At 33.6% G+C, this 21,272-nt stretch overlaps 1 protein-coding gene across 4 annotated transcripts in view; it reads left to right on the top strand.

Annotated features, from left to right (window-relative positions):
- Positions 1-21,272, top strand: part of ERBB4 (erb-b2 receptor tyrosine kinase 4) — a 1,187,662-nt gene that overhangs the window by 857,589 nt on the left and 308,801 nt on the right. For all 4 annotated transcript variants that reach the window (XM_032277666.1, XM_032277668.1, XM_032277665.1 and 1 more), the window contains exon 13: positions 18,379-18,511. In XM_032277666.1, the coding sequence (XP_032133557.1) occupies positions 18,379-18,511 (133 nt within the window). The remainder of the gene's footprint in view (positions 1-18,378; positions 18,512-21,272) is intronic.

Consider the following 21,272-nt stretch of genomic DNA (forward strand, 5'->3'; position numbering starts at 1 on the left):
GTGGAGGTTGCAGTGAGCCAAGATCATGCCACTACACTCTAGCCTGGGTGACACAGTAAGATTCCATATAATGTGATTAATTTTTATAAGAAAATTGGTTGATTTATTGAAGTATACCCTATGTAACATACTATTCAGGAGCACACTCTAAAGCCAAATGACCTGGGTTTTAATCTCAGCAGAACTCACTGCTATCTGATTTTTACAGAGACAGTTTAGTGTCTTCGTACCTCTGCTTTCTCATTTGTAAAATGGAATTGATAATAGTATCCACCTCATTGTATGCCTGGCTCAAAGAAAGTGCTATATATGGCCAGGCATGGTGGTTTATGCCTGTAATTACCAGCACTTTGGGAGGCCAAGGCGGTTAGATCACTTGAGGTCAGGAGTTCAAGACCAGCCTGGCCAACATGGTAAAACCCCGTCTGTACTTAAAATAAAAAATTAGCCAGGTGTTAATGGCACACGCCTGTAATCCCGGCTACTTTTGAGGCTGAGGCAAGAGAATCACTTGAACCCAGGTGGTGGAAGTTTCAGTGAGCTAAGATCGTGCCATTGCACTGCAGCCTGTCCAACCTGGGGAAAAAAAAAGTGCTATACATGTGTTAGCTATTTTATTACTACTAAAAATTTTATTTTCCTATTTAAAATACTTTACGTATTAGACACGTATGCACATAAACAATGTGAAGATATTTAATTTTACTTCATGAAAAAATGTCTTCTTGGGGAATAAAAAAGGAAAGATAAACATCAAGAGCTTGCTTCCTTTTTTACACAGAATAAAAAGTTTACCTTATTAAAGTGGTGAATTAAAAGTTTGCAAGAGAAACATCAATTATTGGGAGATATGGAAGGAATAAGATTATTATGTTATTAACAGGAGGCTGGACATTGAAAAATATATAAACAATCTCAAAATCATAAGCAGATAAAAAGTATATGTTTGAGAATTTCTTGAAATGTATTTTTCTTTTTTCTCTTCTAAATTAAAACATTTTAAAATTGACTTTATGATAAGCAAGAGACTTAGTATTTTTTTTTTTTTTTTTTGAGACGGAGTTTCGCTCTTGTTACCCAGGCTGGAGTGCAATGGCGCGATCTCGGCTCACCGCAACCTCCGCCTCCCGGGTTCAGGCAATTCTCCTGCCTCAGCCTCCTGAGTAGCTGGGATTGCAGGGGCCCGCTACCACGCCCAGCTAATTTTTTGTATTTTTAGTAGAGACGGGGTTTCACCATGTTGACCAGGATGGTCTCGATCTCTTGACCTCGTGATCCAGCCGCCTCGGCCTCCCACAGTGCTGGGATTACAGGCTTGAGCCACAGACTTAGTATTTTTTAAAATTCCAAAAAATATCAAGTTTAAATTAATGGCTCAGGGGAAAATATTTGGTGATGGGGAATATATTTTTTGGCACAAAGAAGCTAAAAATGATACATATTTTTGTATTTATCTGTGGTTTTGATGTTTCTGAAATTTGACAGTAGAAAAATCCACCCAATTGTACATGAATGTGGAAAAAGGAAATTGCAAAACTACAATTAATTGCGAATAACTGATCTCCCTGGATGATAACATCATCCAATTTTATGAGTCACTGTTTGTCCAGAATTGAAGCAGGCCAAAGAGTTAACAAGTGGGGAATAGAAGCGACAGTAACTGCTTATTATCCTTTTGATAAGAACATAGAGAACATTTCGTAACATTGTTAGTAATTTTAATTCATGAAAAAAAAATGCCTTCTTTGGGAATAAAAAAGGAAAGATAAATATCAAGAGCTTTCTTTTTTACGTAGATGAAAATTTTACCTTATTAAAGTGGTGAATTAAAAATTCGTGAGAAAACATCAACCATTGGGAGATGTTTTTCCTCACACAGTGGAGAATAAAACAGTGTTTTCTTAATATATTTTATTTGTTATTCTCTGGTAACTGATAAAAACAACAAAATATAGAAGTAAGCATTTTACTTTAACATCATAAGAAATGATGGATTTCTATAAAATATACAGAGTTTATACTGTCATCACTTCCAATATGTTACATATTATAGAAAATATATTTTGATTATAAATCAAGATTTACCTGATTTTAAGAAAATATTACTGAAGTGGCAGATTTTCTTACTTTCTCTTGGTCCTATACTTTCACTTAATTTGTGCACTCCTAACCCATCCCATGCTATCTTGAGTAAATGTGCTTTTACAAAATGCAGCCTACCAAGTTAGAGGAATCATCCTTTGGGTCTGGTAGTCTGGGAAATTATTGAACTCTGCCACACATTTTATTTAACCATAGTTTGGCATGAATCATAAAGTGTGTAACTTTGAATACAGTGAAGTCACTATTCTTATGAGTAATCAGAAAATAGAAAATCTTAATTATACTTCTAAGAATTTCCTTTTAAAATTACTAGAGTAATACATCAATACACTGTTCTTTTTAAAAAATAAGAAAGCATTCAAGTAAGATTTTGTGATTGTATTTGAAACAGCACACTGTCTAATTACTAACAATGCTACAAAATGTTCTTTATGTTCTTATCAAAAGGATAATAAGCAGTTACTGTTGCCAATTAGCTACAGAAATGATACCCCTTCTGTTTTGTAATCTAGAAATTCTGAGAGAATGATCTCTTAACAATAAAAGGCAGGATTACTGCAGGCTCCAGTTTTCGTTAGGAGTGGTGAGTGATATTTTAACCTGACTTGCCTCTATATCAGTGGTTGCAAAAATTTAAAGCAAAACTTATAATTATTAAAAATGCAAAAGTTGGGCTCCAGTTCTCCACAGATTCTTATTTGGATAGTGTTGTGAGTCGTATTGTGTCCCCTCCAAGAGATGCTGAAGTCCTGACCCCTGGTACCTATGAATGTGACTATATTTGGAAATTGGGTATTTGTACATGCAGTTAAAATTAAGTTAAGATGAGCTTATACTGGAGCAGGGTAGGTCCTTCATCCAATGACTAGTGTCCTTATAAGAAGAAAAGAAGAGACACATAGATGGACACACACAAACAAGAATGTCATGTGAAGACATATATCAACTCAGAGGAAAGACAGCTGTGCAAAATGAGAGGTGGTGACTGGAGTGATATAGCAGCAAGGCCAGAACACCAAGAATCGCTGGCAACCGCCAGAAGCCAGGGGAGGGCCACAGAACATTCTTCCTCGGAGGCCCCAAGAAGAAACTAACCTGCGAGCACCTGGATTTTGGACTTCTGACCTCTAGAACTGTGAGAGAATAAATTTCTGTTGTTTTCAGATGCCTAGTTTATGGCAGTTTCTTACACTGTTTCTATGAAACTAACACAGACAGTATGATGGGAAACCTGAGATTCTGCATTTTTAATACAAAGCAGATTATTCTGAGACAGGTGCCTATGGGAAATCCTTTAGGAAACTCTACTCTATCATACCCAATATTATTCCCCCATCATTCTATAGTCAAAAAAATATATTTAAGAATACGTGATCCTAGCAATTCATTTTTTCTTCTGAAGCTGTGTTCCCTTGTAGGAAAATTCACAATTGAATAGCTTGAAACCATATATTTAGTAATAGTTCTGGGAGACAAAGATAAAAAGCTAACTTTAAAAAGCATTCTACAAATAATGGGACATTTTCACATTTACTAACAATAACATATTCAATAAAATTAAGGGACTATTTAATTATAGTTTATACAGTAATTAGGTAATTATAGTATAATATGTATTATACTGTCAAATTTTAATTACTTTAGAGTTTCAACAAAATACTATTGGATTCATTTTACTTTTTTACACTTATGTTCTTTCTGAGAGGTATTTTAGATTGTGCTCAATTTTCTAATCAAACCTTCAAGACTTTCTAAAATTTTATATCTGCTGTCACTATTGCCTCTCATCTCCTCGTATCAGGATTTCCTGCCCCAGTTCCACTCATGTCAGAGATGTAGAGTAACTAGGATATATAAGACTTAACAACAATTTGTGTTGCATCTATTTAACCATTCAACATCGGAAATGGGTATGTCTCTGCACTTACGTCTCCACTGCTGCTTCCCCAACTTCTTTGTTAACCCATTATAATTTTTTACAATGTTATATAATGTCATCCCACTTTACATATATCTAACCTTGCCTACTCACAGAGCTATTGCCAGGCAGTTTAGTGCTTACAATAGACTGAATGATGGCACCATAAGGATGACTGCAATCAAATCTTCCGAACATCACCAGGGCTCATTCTTCTATTTGCTTGCTATGAATATTACCTTATATGATAAAAAGGACTTATTTGAGTGGGTTACAAATATAATTACATGTGTCTTTATAAGAGGAATTAAGAAGGGTTTTTGACTACAGCAAAGAAAAAGGTGATGTGATCATGGAAGCAAAGGTTGGAGCAATGGCACTACAAGCCAACGCCAAAGGGGGTCTTCAAAAGCTACAAGAGGCAAGGAACAGATTCTCTCCTGGAGACTTCAAAAGGACTCATCCTTGCTGCCACCTTGATTCTAGCCCCTTAAGAATCATTTTGGACTTCTGAACTCCAGAACTATGACAGACTAAATGTAGGTGGTTTTAAGCAATGGAGTTTGTAGTAATTTATTACAGCAGGAATAGGAAATTATATCAGTATTCTTTTAGTGACATAAGTCCAATGCAAATTAGGTGTAAAGAGATCATATTAACTCGTAGAAATGAAAAGTCCAAAGAATATCTTTTCTGACACAATTGGATCCAGGGGTTCAAAGAGCATCACCAGGACTCAGTCCTCTATTTGCTTGACTCGCTTTCCTCTTAGGCAATTTCTCATTCTTCATTAAGGTGACTAGCCCTGGAAGGCATATGCTAAGAGCATTCACAAGTTTATGAGTTTATGAATGCAGATTAAAAAGTGCTACCTATCGTCTTCAGTACAGATTGACCCTATTTGGACCATATGCCTATCTCTGTTGCCACTGTTGTCCTCTTGTCACCATCTATTCAAATATGTCTTCAAGTCAATCCCATCAAAAAAATTGAAGTGACATTTTTTGAAACAGGAGGTCCTTTACCCTCCTGCTTAGAACCTTTCAACAGTTTCCAGCAGATCTTTGGACAAAACACAAAATCCTGAAAATGGCCACTAGCTACTATACAATCTGTCCCCTCTCCATCTCACTAGTTTAAAGGGTGCCACTTTCCCATATGCTGCCCATATCAGTCTGTTTTCTGAGACTCCTAATATGATTCCTTCTTCAGACTCTCTTGGCTAGAGTTATAATTGCCAGTTTCCACCACCCCTTTGCCTTAAGAATTCCTACTTACTTTCTCATCTCTGCTTTAATGTCCCTTCTTTTGTGGGCTGACCTAATGCCATTTACCCACTAAGTTAAGACAGCTGCTATATTCTCTCAGCAGTCTGTAATACACACACACACACACACACACACACACACGTACGCACACATATATATGTGTATATGTATACTGAACCTGGGAGGTGGAGGTTTCAGTGAGCCGAGATCACACCACTGCTCTCCAGCCTGGGTGACAAAGTAAGACTATGTCTCAAAAAAAAAAAAAAGTAAAACAAGCTGCATACAATTTTATGTATGTATATAAATACATACATAAAATACATGTAAATACAAAATAAATTTTTATGTATTTTGTATATATATAACATTATATGCCGACTGTTTTTGTACGTTTTGTATTGTGTGTGTGCATATATATATATATATATATATATATATACAGACATTAAAGCAGAGATAAGAAAGTAAGTAGGAATTCTTACTTTCTTGTAAGAATTTGCATGTATGTAAATTTATATACATATATAAAATTATATGCAGCCTGTTTTCTTTTTCTTTTTTTTTGAGACAGAGTCTCACTTTGTCACCCAGGCTGGAGTAGTGATGCCAGCACCCCACCTGGCTAATTTTTATATTTTAAGTAGAGATGGAGTTTCATCATATTGGACAGGCTGGTCTTGAAACCTCCACCTCCCAGGTTCAGTATACATATACACATATATATGTGTGCATACATGTGTGTGTGTGTGTGCGTGTGTGTATTACAGACTGCTGAGAGAATATAGCCGTTGTCTTAACTTAGTGGATAAATGGCATTAGGTCAGCCCACAAAAGAAGGGACATTAAAGCAGAGATAAGAAAGTAAGTAGGAATTCTTACTTTCTTGTAAGAATTTACATGTATATAAATTTATATCTGTGTGTGTATATATATAAATTTATATATGTGTGTGTTTATATGTATCTATATAGATAGATATATACGCACATATATATAAATTTATATACATATATAAAATTATATGCAGCCTATTTTCTTTTTCTTTTTTTTGAGACAAGAGTCTCACTTTGTCACCCAGGCTGGAGTAGTGATGCCAGCCACCACACCTGGCTAATTTTTATATTTTTAGTAGAGATGGAGTTTCATCACATTGGTCAGGCTGGTCTTGAGCTCCTGACACCCGGTGATACGCCAACCTCAGCCTCCCAGAGTGCTGGGATTACAGGCATGACCCACCACACCCAGCCCTGTTTTTCTAATTAGCTGTAAGCTCCATGAGGTAACAATACACATATTCTATATCATGTTTCAGTTATATCCTCAGCTTTATGGTAACAAGAGCTACCATAAAGTAAGTAGTTTCTCAATAAATATTTTTTAAAGTTAACACAGGGATATGCTTTTATGCCTTCACATTTCTCTTGAGTATTGAGTGTTTACTTAATGTCTTAGACCCTGCATTAAAAATTCTACTAATTTGATGTGTAATCTTCATCACATCCCTGAGATGTTACTATTCACTTTAACAATAAGTAGCATGTAAGTAATTCCCCAAGGCTACATGGTTCATTACAGAGTAAGGATTTAAATCTATGTCTAATCACAAAACCTGAGCTATAATGACCATTAAACGGTATTTTTCAGCTTAAAAAAAATGATGACCAATACCTGTCCAAATGCATTTCAATATTTTTTAGATAATCCATTTACTTTCACATGCAACACTGTAGCAAAATCCATTTATTTTAAGTTTCCCACTATTTTAGTTAAAGCAGGTTCAGTGTTCTCAGTAAAGGTCAAAATACTAAGCACATTATTATCTCTCCAAATTTTTAACAGACAGCTACAATTCAGATGAGATAAAGAAAAATCTATTTTGCAGCTTCCAGAGGAAACACAGAGGAAGTTAAAGGTTGCCTAATAACTACATTGCTAAACTTTCTTTAGAGTGGTTTATAATGGCCTTTTGACCTGTAAGCCATTGAAGAGCCCTTCCACTGCTACACTCATGACTATCACTGCGGGAAGTCAGAGGGCTGTTGAATTCTTGGTGCTGATCGAAAATTTCTTTTCTCTTAAGAATTTCAAAGAAGTAGCTTTCTTGGCCTTTTGTTCTATGCTGTCTGGAGATACTACTTTTGGTTTCACTCTGGAAAAGATGATCAACCAACCTTCACTTCTGTCATCTATTAGTTTGGAAAGAATGAGAACGAAATAGTTTCCTGTTTATTATTGCTTTCTTCCAATAGATACTGTTTCCATAATCCAAAACTGCTCTGAAATTGGGTATATGATAAAGACTCAGGGAGGCCTTAGACAGCAGAAGAAACGTAAGATTTTGAGTGACACTAAAGCTTCCTCACCAATTAACGTCAAAGCATATAATGAAAAATCAAAGCAGTCAGTCTTTATCCTTCCACATACTGTAAAGTTCTGTCACCTTTAGCAGAGGGAGAGGGAAGAGACAAGAGGGAGAAAATAGTGAACCTGAAAATAAATAATGTGATATGGTAAAAGAAATGGCCCCAAAAGTTTATGGAATATCATAAAATGGACAGTGCCAAGGGAATACTTGTGACCTTGTCAATGTCCTCAAGAAAGAAATTGAGTTAAGTTAGGACACCAAGTTAAGATGACTGCTATAATCTATATTCATTTAGCACTGAATATATATATTACATTTATATAATGTATATGTAATATCCATTATGTAACATATTTCATTTAAATATAAATATATAAATAAATATATATATATATGAGTACATATATATATATATATATATATATACATTTTTTGTTTTGAGATGGAATCTTCTTTTTCACAAGGCTAGAGTGCAGTGGGCCTATCTTGGCTCACTGCAACCTCCACCTCCTGGGTTCAAGTGATTCTCCTGCCTCAGCCTCCTGAGTAGTTGTGACTATAGACGCATGCCACCATGCCCAGCTATTTTTTTTTTTGTATTTTTAGTAGAGATGGGGTTCCACCATGTTGTTCAGGCTGGTGGTCTTGAACTCCTGACCTCGTGATCTGCCCGCCTTGGCCTCCCAAAGTGCTGAGATTACAGGCATGAGCCAATGTGCCCAGCCACTATAATGTATATATATTATATGCATACATAAAATTATCTGTAATTGAATGCCTGAGATAGAACTTGATAAACAAATATATAAAATATATAAAATGTATAAAATGGAAACAGAAGTGATTAGTACAGACTGAGAGACTCATGACATCATCTAGTATAATTTTAAACATTCTTTACTTGTATTTACAAGTTGTTCTCATAATACAACTTTCCATCTTCAGAATTTCATCTGATGATCATGTTTATCCTATTAGCAAGAGCATGTAAACACTGTATATAAATATATGTCAGAAAACAAGATACTTAATAACCTTAAAATGTCTAAATGATTATAAAATGTGTATGGTAACTTAATTTTCATAAATATAATTGATCTTTGCTACTTTTTAACTTTATTATACAGAATTAGAACACCCATTTATATTTACTTAGTTTGATTAAGCTATCTTTTTACTCTTTACATCTTTATAAATTAGTGGGAAGTCATTTATATTCTACTTTTAGGGAACTGCTGATATAAGACCTATGTTAAGATTCTATTTCTGGCTGGATGCAATCATTCATGCCTGTAATCCCAGCACTTTGGGAGGCAGAGATGGGATAATTTCTTGAGCCCAGAGTTCAAGACCAGCATGGGCAACATAGTGAAACTCCATCTCTACCCAACTCCCCCCTAAAAAATTAGCCAGATGTGGTGGTGCATACCTCTAGTCCAAGCTACTCGAAAGGCTACAGTGGAATCACTTCAGCACAGGAAATCAAGGCTACAGTGAGCCGATATCACACCACTGCACTCCAGCCTGGACAACAGAGCAAAACTCTGTCTCAAACAAACATAGATTCCATTTATGCTGACATTTCTGTTGTGTAGTTAGAGAGACCTCTTTCTCTGTATTATGACTAAATCAGAAAGAAGTATTATTGCTACTAGTTCAAAATAAATATAACAGGTAAACTGTTGCTGTTGATTAGCCATTTCCAAGTAAAACATCAAATAATTCAACTTTTCAGGAGAAGAGAGTCTAGATATGATAAGATGAAATATAATTATAATATATGATATTTAATTTTAATGAATCATTAAGACATGGAGAAAACCACAGTTAAGTAAAGCTTGTAAACTATGAGTTACCTAAAAAAATTTAAAATATATTTGAGCATAGGGTCGATTCTGTCTACACAGGAAACATTCAATTTAGTCTCTGTTCTTTCAAATTTCTTTAAAAATTCTCATCATCTATTATTTAAAATGACTATAAAGATAATTACTTAAAACAGAATAGAAGAATATACAGTTTTCAGTGAAGTTTAGTACATGCTTAGAAACTTTTTTGGAGCATTTTGGAGAAATGTTATGTGAAAAGCTTTGTCTATAAACAAGAAACAGCAAGTAATCTCACTTTGCATTGTTAAAAATAAATATAAGATGTCTACTTCTCACCAAGATGAAATAACAAAAGGAATGGATCAAATTTACTCTCCCTCATGAAACAATAAAAAAAAAAGGACAAAATAGATGAAACAATAGTTTGCAAGAGACTGGAGAGCAGATCACAAGGGAAAGTGATTCCTGAGACTGAGTAAATAAATGAGGTAAACTTTATGACTGCTCTGGCTAACTGCCTTGGCAGAGATTTTAAGCCACCAGTATAGTGAGAGAGATCCCAGGGAGAGTCCCAAGAACTCCAAGTTGAGAAGACAGAGCTAGGAATCCAGGTGGAATAAGGCAGCTAGAGTTCACAGAAAATGCCAGAGAGGAAAGCAACACAGAGAGACAACTGCACTATAAGAAATATTAAAGTCCTTCAGACAGAAGGAAATAATACCAGATGGAAATATGGATCTGCACCTAGACTAAGGATAGCCAGAAATGGTAACTACATGGGTAAACATGTAATATTTTCATCTTATTATTTAATTGTCTTCAAATACAATGTCATGCTAAATAGAAAATGGTAACAATGTAATGTGGAGTGAATAACATGAGAAAGTAAAATGTATGACAGTAGCTCAAAGATAAGGAATGAATAAACAAATGCATCCTATTTTAAGATCCTTAGAATAGATGTGAAGTGGTAGAGTGTAAATTGAAAATAGGCTGTAATAAATTGAAGATGTATACTGGGTTTTGCTTCTGGGAAGATGGAAGAGACATACTTCTACCTCTTCCCCCTACTAAGTACAAATCAAAACCCTGGACATTAAAAGAAAACTCTGAAAGGTGGACAGAAGAGGCAGACAGGTGTGGGACCTTGGAACCCAAATGCAGAGGTGAGTTCTCTGAGTTTCTTTTTGCTGCATATATCCCAGATTTGAGATGAAGAAACTGGCAACTCAGAAACACCAACAGATGCAGATCAAAAAAGACCCAACAGAGGCTGTTCTTTCTGCCCAAAGAATCTGGAAAGGAGCAGGTAAAAAAATAGAAACCTTTTAGACAATAACTGCTCTACCCCAGCCAAATACCACAAAAAAATAAATAATTTTAAAATAATGCCAAAACAAACAAGCAAACAAACAAACTTCATTTAAATCTGCAAAGGAGAGGAGAGCGTAGACTTCTACTCTCACCAGGCCAACCTCCCTTTCAAGTGATGTCAAAGAAGGCAGAGTATAGAGTTCACATTTCCATCTCCACTGAGTGATACACACTAGACACTATTGGGTTTTAACCTGACACTTGTGGCCTTGGGCAGCTTACACTCTCTGTGACTCTACCCACCTATTAAATCCATGTTGATTCCTATTTTCCATGATGGCTTTGAAGATTAGTATCCACAATGAAGAAAGAATACTGCCCCCCACCAAAAGAAATAAAACTAAATGCTAGTTTATCTCTAAAGAATCTAGAAGCAAAGCTTTTTAGCAAAGTAGTAGCAAATAGCATTCAGCAGTATATACAAAGAATTATACAATGCAACCAAATGGGTTTATTCCAGGGATATATTTCATAATAAAAAATGTAATATATTAACAGTCCAAGAAAAAAATTCAGGATCATGTCAATTGATACAGAAAAAGCATTTGAAAATTTTAATATTTTTTTCTTTGTAAAAGTCTCAGGAAAAAAAATAGAAATACAGAGTAACTTTCTCTACTTCGTAAAGACCATCTACAAAAATCCTACAGCTAACATTATGCTTAATGGTGAAAGAATGAATGTTTTCCCACTAGACTGGGAACAAGAAAATGTCCTCTCTTACCATTCATTTAACATAGTATTGAAAGTTCTACCTAGCACAATAAGGCAAGTAATGAAACATAAAACATATAGATTGAAAAGGAAAAAAAAAAGAACTCTCTATTCACAGATGGCATGATTGTATATATATAAAAAAATCAAGAAATCTACAAAATCCTTCTAAAATAAATAAGCAAATTTGGCATGATTATAGGATAAAAGATAAAACTTACAAAGTTTAATTATATCTGAACACAAGTAATTAACATGTAGACATAGAAATTAAAACTATAATACTATTTATAACTACTAAACAGATGAAATACTTTGGTGTAAATTTAACAAAACATATATAGAACTTGCATGCTGAAAACTACAAAATACTGATGAAAGAAATCAAAGCAGATGTAAATAAATGCAAAGGCATACTGTGTTCCTGTATTGAAAAGCTCAAAATCATAAAGATGTAAATTCTCCTAAACTGATATACAGTCTAATTTTTATCAAAATCTCAACCAGGTTTGTTGAAATAGAGGGAAGATTATTATGTAATGTATATGGAAAGGCAAGCAAATTAGTCTAAAACAATTTTGTAAAAGAAACACATGAATGGGAACATTCAGTCCACATATTTTCCAGATTTATTACATAACTGCCATAATTAAGGCTGTGTTTTATTGGTAGAGGGATAGATACACAGATCAATAAAACAAACTCAGAAACAGCCCACACAAATATGCCCAATATATTTTGTACAAACGTGCAAAAGCAATTAAATAGAGGAAAGGTAGCCTTTAAAGCAAATAGTGCCAGAGAAAATGGATATCTATAGAGCAAAAAATGAACCCTAAGCTATATCTCATACCTTATAAAAACATTAACTATAAAAACAGGTCATGAACTTAAATGTAAAATGTAAAGCTATAAAATTTTGAGGTAAAAAGGAGAAATCGTTTGGAATTTAGAGTTATGTAAAAGGAATTTAGAGTTGTCACACAAAGAATAATGTATAAAAAACAAAGTGATAAATTCAACCTCATCAAACTTAAAACCATTTGCTCTGTAAAATGTCCTAAGATAAGAATGAAAGTATAGGATACAGGTTAAGAGAGGAAATTTTCAAATCAGATAGTTGTTACAGAACGAACAGTTTCTTATGCCTGCTGTATGGTAACATACAAATATTCTGAGACAGCAGGGTTTGCAGCAGAGAAACAGTTTAATGATTGCAGGGCAACCTAGTGAGGAGATGGGAAGAAACCTTCAAATCTATCTCCCTGAGAATTCTGGGCTGGGTTGTTAAGAGCAAGGGACTGAAAATTACAGCCATTGAATAGTCAGGGTAAAAAGAATGAAATCAGGATGTGGAAACTCCTTCTTTGGTGAGTCAGCTCCTCATAGGGTCCTTCAGACCAGTTGGCAGCAGTGGGATCCTTCAGACCAGCTGGCATCAGTGATTTCTCTGGCATGCAGGACGTGAAAGAACATCTTAAGGCAAAATCTAATGTTTTATGATGTTCAGGTAGTTATCTGTAGAGCAATTAAGGGGAAATATAATCTTGTAACAGGGTCTATGTGACTCTGAGACAAAAACAACTATGAGGAATCAGCTCAAACAGAAAGCTGCGTTAATAACTAATGAGGAGTGTCCTACAAGCTTTGTTTCTTTTCTTTCTTTTTTTTTTTAATTTTGAGGTGGATTTTCACTCTTCTTGCCCACACTAGAGTGCAGTGGCAAGATGTCAACCCACTGAAACCTTCGCCTCCTGGTTTCAAATGGTTTTTCTGCTTCAGCCTTCTGAGTAGCTGGAATTAGAGGCATGTACCACCAGGCCCAGCCAATTTTGTATTTTCTGTAGAGACAGGGTTTCACCATGTTGGCCAGGCTGGTCTTCAACTCTTGACTTCATGTGATCCACCAGCTTCAGCCTTCCAAAGTGCTGGGATTACAGGCATGAGCCACTGTGCTCATCCACTTGGTTTATTTTCATTTCTCCCCCTCCATCTTCCCTTATTAGTGTTATAAAATTTATGGGAATGGTTTCATAGATAGATGGAATTTAGAAAGAGCAAATAGGAGCACTAAATAGTAAATAATATCTAATTACAATGTTCAAAGATATGAAGCGACATTTCTCTGGAGTATATACAAATGAAAAGTACATTTTGAAATGTTCATTATTACCTATTTTATGGAAATCTAAATTTAAGACAATGAGATATTACTACACCTATTATAATGGCTAAAATAAAAAGTAATGAAATCAAATTTTGGAGAAGATGGAAATATGTAATAATGCATACATTGTTGGGAGTGTAAAATGGTACAATCACTCTAGAAAATAGTTTGACACTTTCAAAAAAAAAAAAAAAACTAAAATGTCACTACCACATAAACCAGCAATTAACTCCTGAGAATTTATTACAGAAAAATGAAAATTTTATTTATGCAAAAACATATATGTTTATAGAGACCTAACTGTAGTAGCTCCAAACTGGAAACAACCCAAATATCCTTCCATGGGTAAATAAACAAATTGAAGTAAACCATACTATGAAATACTATGATCAATAAAAAGAAGCAAACTATTAATATACACAACAACCTAAATGAATCTCTGCATATTTATTCTAATAGAAAAAAATGCCAATTATGAAAAATTGCATGCTGTATGATTTCCTTTATATAAATTTTTTCATCACCAGATTATAGTAATGGAAAAGAGATGAGAAGTTGTGGTAAGCTTAAAGGGAAAGTAGGAAACAAGTCAGTGTAAAGATACAAGCACAAAATTAAGGATTCTTGCTATGAAGGAAATTTGTATTTTGCCTATATCAATGCCAATGTCCTGGTTGTGTTATTGTACCATAAACTTTTTAAGATCTTATCATGAGGTAAAACAAGATCTCTCTGTATCATTACTTACAAATACACAGTAATATGCAATTATTTCAGAACAAAATATTGAATTTAAAATATTTATATCATAAACCCAAAAGATAAAACAATCAAAAGTTGTATAGCTCCTAAACCACATATGTAAAACTAAGAAAATAAAATCATTTTAATTATTTATCCAAAACATAGGAAAAAAGAAGAAAAGCAGGAAGAGAACAGAATGGACAAACAGAAAAAAAAAATAAAATAAATTAGTTCAACTTAATTATTTCAATTATCACATTAAATGCAAATGGTTTAAATACCCTAATTAAAGGACAGAGGTTATCAGATTGGAATAAAGAAAAACCAGGATCAATGATTTCTGCTTACAAGACATGGACTTCAAATATAAAAGCACAACTAAATTAAAAGTAAAATTATGGAAAAATACTATGAGAGAGAAATAGATGGAAGAGAGTAGAGAGCCAGAAATGTTTGTACAACTTATTTTTTATAAATATGCAAATTTCATAGAGAAATTATATCTTTTCAACAAATAATACTGGAAATATTGAATATATACAAAAACTGAATAGATCCTTACATAGTACCTTTATGTATGTAATATAACTGGGGCATGGGGTGACCAGATATTTTATTAAATATCATTTCCAGACATGTCTGTGAGAATGTTTCTAAATGAGGTTAGCATTTGAATTGGTATACTAAGTGGAGCTGATTGCCCTCACCAGCGTGGGTGGGAGTCATCTAGTACACTGAGGGTCCAAATACAACAAAAAGTTGAAAGAAAAGAATCCACTCTCTGTGCCTGACTGCTTCAGCTAGAACATTGATCTTTCTGCTGCTTTTGGAATGGAAATTACATCCTTGATTCTTCTGGTTCTTAGGCCTTTGGCCTTGTACTAGAATTTATATCATCCATCCTCTCAGATTTCAAGCTTTTAGACACAGACAGGGACTGCACCCCTGGCTTCTATAGGTCTCCAACTTGCAGGTAGAAGATACTGAAATTTCTCAGTTTTCATAATTGTATGTGCCAATGTGTGTGTGTGTGTGTGTGTGTGTGTGTGTGTGTGTGTGTGTTGTGTGTATAAAATCTCTTAATGGTTCCGAGTTTCTGGAGAACTGTGACTAACACAGTACCATATGTGCAAATTAACTCTAAATGAATCATATGGATAATTATGAAACCTATAAAACTTCTATAAGAAAATACCAGAGGAAGCCTTTGCGACCCTGCATTAGGCATATCTAAAATTTTTTAGATATAATGTCAAAAATATGATTCAAAAATGATAAATTATCAAAAAGAAAAACTCCTTTTCAAAAGACAGTATTAAAAGAATGGAAAGACATGGCTAAAATTGGGAGAAAATACTTGCAGAATACATTTTTTTAAAAAACTCTCAAGTCATTAATAAGAAAACAATCAATGCAATGTAAAATGGGCAAAAGATTTGGTGATACTTGACCAAACAAGATATATAAAAATCAAAAAGCACATTGAAAGATATTCATCATCTTTAATCACTGGGAAAATGTGAATCAAAACCACAATCAGGAACTACTACATTCAAATTAGATAGTTTAAAATTGAACAAACTGACCACGTCAAGTGTTGGTGAAGATGTGGGGAAACTAAGTTTTGAGTTGCATTCATTCATAGTAGGAATGTAAAATGGTACAGCTACTTTGAAAAACATTTGACAGTTTCTTAAAAAGGTAACCCTATACCTACCATATTATCCAGCCATTCCATTCCTGGGTGTTTATCTAAGGGACAAGAAAGTGTATGCCCATACAAAGACTTTTACACATATACTCCTAGTAATCTACTACTACTATTTTTAACATCCAAAATGGGAAACAGTCTAAATGTCTTTCAATAGGTGAATGGATTATAAATTTCATATATGCATACAGTAGAATATACTCCGTAATGAAAGTGAATAAGCTACTGTCGCATGCAGTAACAGATGAAATTCAAAATAATCATGCAGGTGAAAGAAACCATATAAAAATAGAACATATACTATATAATTTCATTTATAAAAAATTATAGAAAATGCAAACTAATGTACAGTGAGTATCAGAAAGCAGATCAATGATTGTTTAAGTAGATGGCGGAAGAGAAAAGAATTACAATAGGTCATGAGGAATCTGTTGGAGATAATGAATACATTAATTATCTTGATTGTAGATATGATTCATGATGTCAACACTTACCAAATAGTATACTTTATATATGAGCAGTATATTGTATGCCGTATATACCTCAATAAAACTGCTGCACACAGACACACATACTCACATATTCAAGAAGTAGCAAGATTTGTTGATAGATCTAAGTCTGCCTTGAAAAGATTTTTACGTAGTTTAACATAGGAACCTTTTTATAACCTCAAGATATAGGACAAAGAAAATATGAATTGGAATATTTGTTTCACTGTTTCAAAACTAGTCAGGATCACAGATGTGGGAGATTTTCTCTCTCAAGCATATGTTAGAGAAGTTAACTTTCACGGATTTCACAGATACAGTTCCCTGCTTTTATTATACTACCATATTCAGTGCCATCCCAACCCACCTCACAAATGTTCTTGCCATAAAATTTTACATTTCATAATAAGTAACGTTGGTAACTAATGGAAAGATAAAGTTGATTTTGATGTTTTCATCTTCTTTAGAGTTCTTAGTATTTCATGAAAACCACATACAGTTGTGTTTCAAATACCTCAAATCACCCTCAAGCACCCAGAATAACATTTGAAGTATTTATGGCTCTTCTTATTCAATATCAAATATCCCTTCACTAAAATAATGTTATCCTGAATAAGGGATATTCAGTATAAAGGGAAACAAAGATGATTAGCCTTAAGTGGAAATTGAAAAATTATTTGAACCTTCTGCCATCAACAACAACAAAAAAGTATAGATAACACTAAAGACTATTACTACTTTAATCTCTACACCTCTTCATAAATAGCCACTGTAATTTGCTGCATATTTTTTCAAAACTTCTTCCTTACATGTGATGGCTTGACCAATGGCAAGGTAGACCTAGTCAGAATACAGCAAGGTCCTGTAGAAAACATATATTTTGGCCGAGTGTAGTGGCTCATGACTGTAATCCCAGCACTTTGGGAGGCCGAGGTGGGTGGATGACTTGAGGTCAGTAGTTAAGACCAGCCTGGCCAACATGGTGAAACCCTACAAAAATTATCCGGGCATGGTGGCATGTGCCTGTAATCCCAGCTATGCATTAGGCTGAGGCAGGTGAAGTGCTTAAACCTGGAAGGTGGAAGTTGCAGTGAGCCAAAATCATGCCACTGCACTTCAGTCTGAGTGACAAAGCAAGACTCTGTCTCAAAAAAAAAAAAAAAAAAAAAAGAAAAGAAAACTTGTATTTTATTTCTATTCCTTTCTCCCCATCATACCCTCCACATATTCCACATGTTCTTCTTCTTTCTCTCCCTTTTTTAAGACTTTTTTTTGTTTGTTTCAGGACAGTATTTTTTTTTTTTTTTTCAGTTTCTTCATGAAGCTCTCAAACTGAGAAGCCAAAATATTTGATATATTAGTGGAGCAAAGAATTGGCTTGAGAGAAGTGTAGTTTATACTTTACCTTGGACACATAATTTATATCACCTCTCCTCCCAGTAGTGTTTATGTAGACAATTCACTTTTGTTTGGCCTTATGAAAAATGCAATATTGCTGTACAAACACAGCCACTAGGACTCTGCAGAATGAAAGAAGTTGAGAGTAGGATGAGACACGGCAATTGGATAGGCCACCAAAGTCATTTACCACAGATCACTTTTAAGCAAACTCCTTTAGAAGTAGCATTACTAGGAGATTTTAAGTTTTGATACAATTCTCCGTTTTATTTCCCCTTGTTTTTGGTGTTTCACAGCTGCCGAAGGAATGGTGTGCAACCATCTGTGTTCAAGTGACGGCTGTTGGGGACCTGGGCCAGACCAATGCCTGTCTTGTCGTCGCTTCAGTAGAGGAAGGATCTGCATAGAGTCTTGTAACCTCTATGACGGGTAAGGCTTCTTGTGTTGCCTTCACCTCATGAGCTTTGAAGGATTGATTAGCTCTGATTTTTAAATTATAAGAAAGTGGTAAAATGCATTCCAGGATTTTTAAGGAGAGCTCTTGTTGCATAAAGGATACAACACACAGACAAATTCTTTTAAGGATAAATAATTTTATTTGAAATGGCAAGTTCAAATACATATTTTACTATTATATGCATTTTTTAAAAACATACTTGGACAATTCTTAATAAATTATAGCAATTTATCCTTAATCAAAATTGAAAAATATAATCCAATTTTCTTTATAAAGATTGTTACAAGTAACCTTCCTCTGCATATGTCCCAATATTTTTTATATTCCTCTCATACTTCCCTATAAATTTCATCTGGAGTGCAAGTTTTCTTTTTTTTTTTTTCAACTCACTTTTATGTCTATTTGTATATGAATGGCTTATTTCTATGTCTTTGACAAGTGCTTAGCCCTACAGAAAACCTAACATTGTAGTTAGTTTCTGGTTGAAGTGGTTTTGAAAGTGTTCTGTCAGTTTTTAGATAATCTTAGTATTTTAAATCAGGTATTTTTAATTTTTTCTGGTACTTCAATAATAACATTGCCAGTAGTAGAACCTAGTAAGTACCTAGTTGTATAACCTTTCATATATTCATAAAATCACTTCATCATAACATACTATTTGATGTATCATTATTGTTCTTCATTGATGTGATAATGCATTTTTAGTGCTGCTCCTAAGTCAAATTTTCTTACGTTGCTCACTGAAAGTATTTTCAATAGTTTTGGAAAATATACTTTTGAAGTTCTTTCTCCTTGTGCCTCATGAATTATCCTATTGATACCAAATTAATAATATTTTAATTTGGCATTTTACATGAGAAAATAAAAATCTATGGGTCATAATGACATCTCTCTTCTTTGCAAGATGTCCAAAAGCAATTCCCTCCATAAAATTTAAGGGGCAAATAGTAATACTAGAAGCATAAGTATAAAATGTTTAAATAAGAATTTAATCATTTTTCAGGAAAATTTTAGCATTTAATTTTGTGAGGTAAAATTGGCTGGAAATTTGAAAATGAACAGGAAATTATTTGCTGCTTGTCTCATTTAATCATATTTATGTTTTTTCCCAATATTATGAACATAAAATACCTCAGATCAAAATATGCTTGCTTTTGTGTTCAGCAATTGATAAATGAAGCACAACACAATAGACTAATAAATTAAAATGAAACACAGTAGATGAATTTCATTAAGTGAATATTACATTAAAAGTTTATAGAATATATATGTGCAATTCTAAAGAAGAAATTATAGAAATCATTTTGTGTAATAGCAGCATCTTATAAATAAACTGATGTAATTAAGTATGGGCTAAAGTCACAACACTCTATAGGAATCAAGCCAATGCTAGAATTTAGGGTATCTGATTTTTCAACTGTTTTTCCCCCAGAACACCATTCTTTTTGTTTAATATTATAGTTTTTAGCTTTTCAGAAATATGGAATTTATAAACATGCGTATGTATATACCAGTTTCTGTCTCATTTCTGCAAAACAATGAAAGCTAACCGAAAGAAAAATACACGTTTCCAGAAGAAATACTGATTACCCCACTGTTTTTGATATTTAGCATATTTCATATTTATATCACAAAATCAAATCTGTTAAATTAACTTAGTTTTTAATGTATTTTGCAGTAATTTTGGCACCCCAGGAAATCATAAGCATGGGGCTAGTTTGAAAGATGATCAACGTATGTGTCTTGTAAAAGTCTGATGTAATTCTTACTTGCCCAATAATGGATTGGACACCTTCCATCTTGTGGTATGGGCTAGTCTCTTCCAATAGTAGCTAATGGTTATGATAGCCTTTGAGGAAGAACAAGTTTATATCCCAACTTCAGTATTTCCTATTTGAAACATCCAAATTTGGGCAAAAGATCTAATCATTCTAAATTGGTTTTGTTATATTAAAATTGAGAATAATAATGGTGTTAACTTTATAGGATAGTTATGATCAAATGAGAAAATGCGTAAGATCTTATTGGAGTTTATATCATAAATATTATCATTATTTCCTTTTTCATCTGTTTATCTGAGTTGATTAAATGGTTAAATAGAATGGTCACTTTAAAAACTACTGAAAGTAATCAAATATAAATATGACATTTGCCAAAATCCAGGGAGCCTATTTGTTATAACACATATTTTATATATATATATATATATATATATGTTATTTATAATACATATTATATATATGTTATTTATAACACATTATATATGTTACCTATATGTGTGTTATATATATAACATATATGTTTTATGTGTGTGTGTGTGCATGTGTGTGTGATATATATATATATATATATATATATATATATGTATATAATGTGTGGCCCCAGAAGAGAAGAAATCCTAAAAAGAGGACTTTTGGAAGGGAAAAACAAAAATCAGTCAATTACTGGCTGAGTAGTATTCAAATCCATGTCATATAAATCACTGTATTATAGCAACTCTTAACTACAATGCTGAAGCAATAAAAATAAAAAAGATAAGTAACTGCAGTGGAACTTTAGAACTTCTCATATCTGTCAACATGCTTAAACTCTTCTGAAAGTTTAAGAACAACTCAGAAACATCAAAGAAGGCTCTTTGCAAGTGTTTTTACATTTAATAATTGCATCTTCTCAATGAAATTTTATTTTTCCCTTTTACAGAGGGTATTTAAAAAACTGAAGCTTAAGGAAGTT

This window comes from Sapajus apella, unplaced genomic scaffold (genome assembly GCF_009761245.1).
Source record: "Sapajus apella isolate SASKATOON/1434 unplaced genomic scaffold, GSC_monkey_1.0 scaffold10, whole genome shotgun sequence".
Lineage (NCBI taxonomy): Eukaryota > Metazoa > Chordata > Mammalia > Primates > Cebidae > Sapajus > Sapajus apella.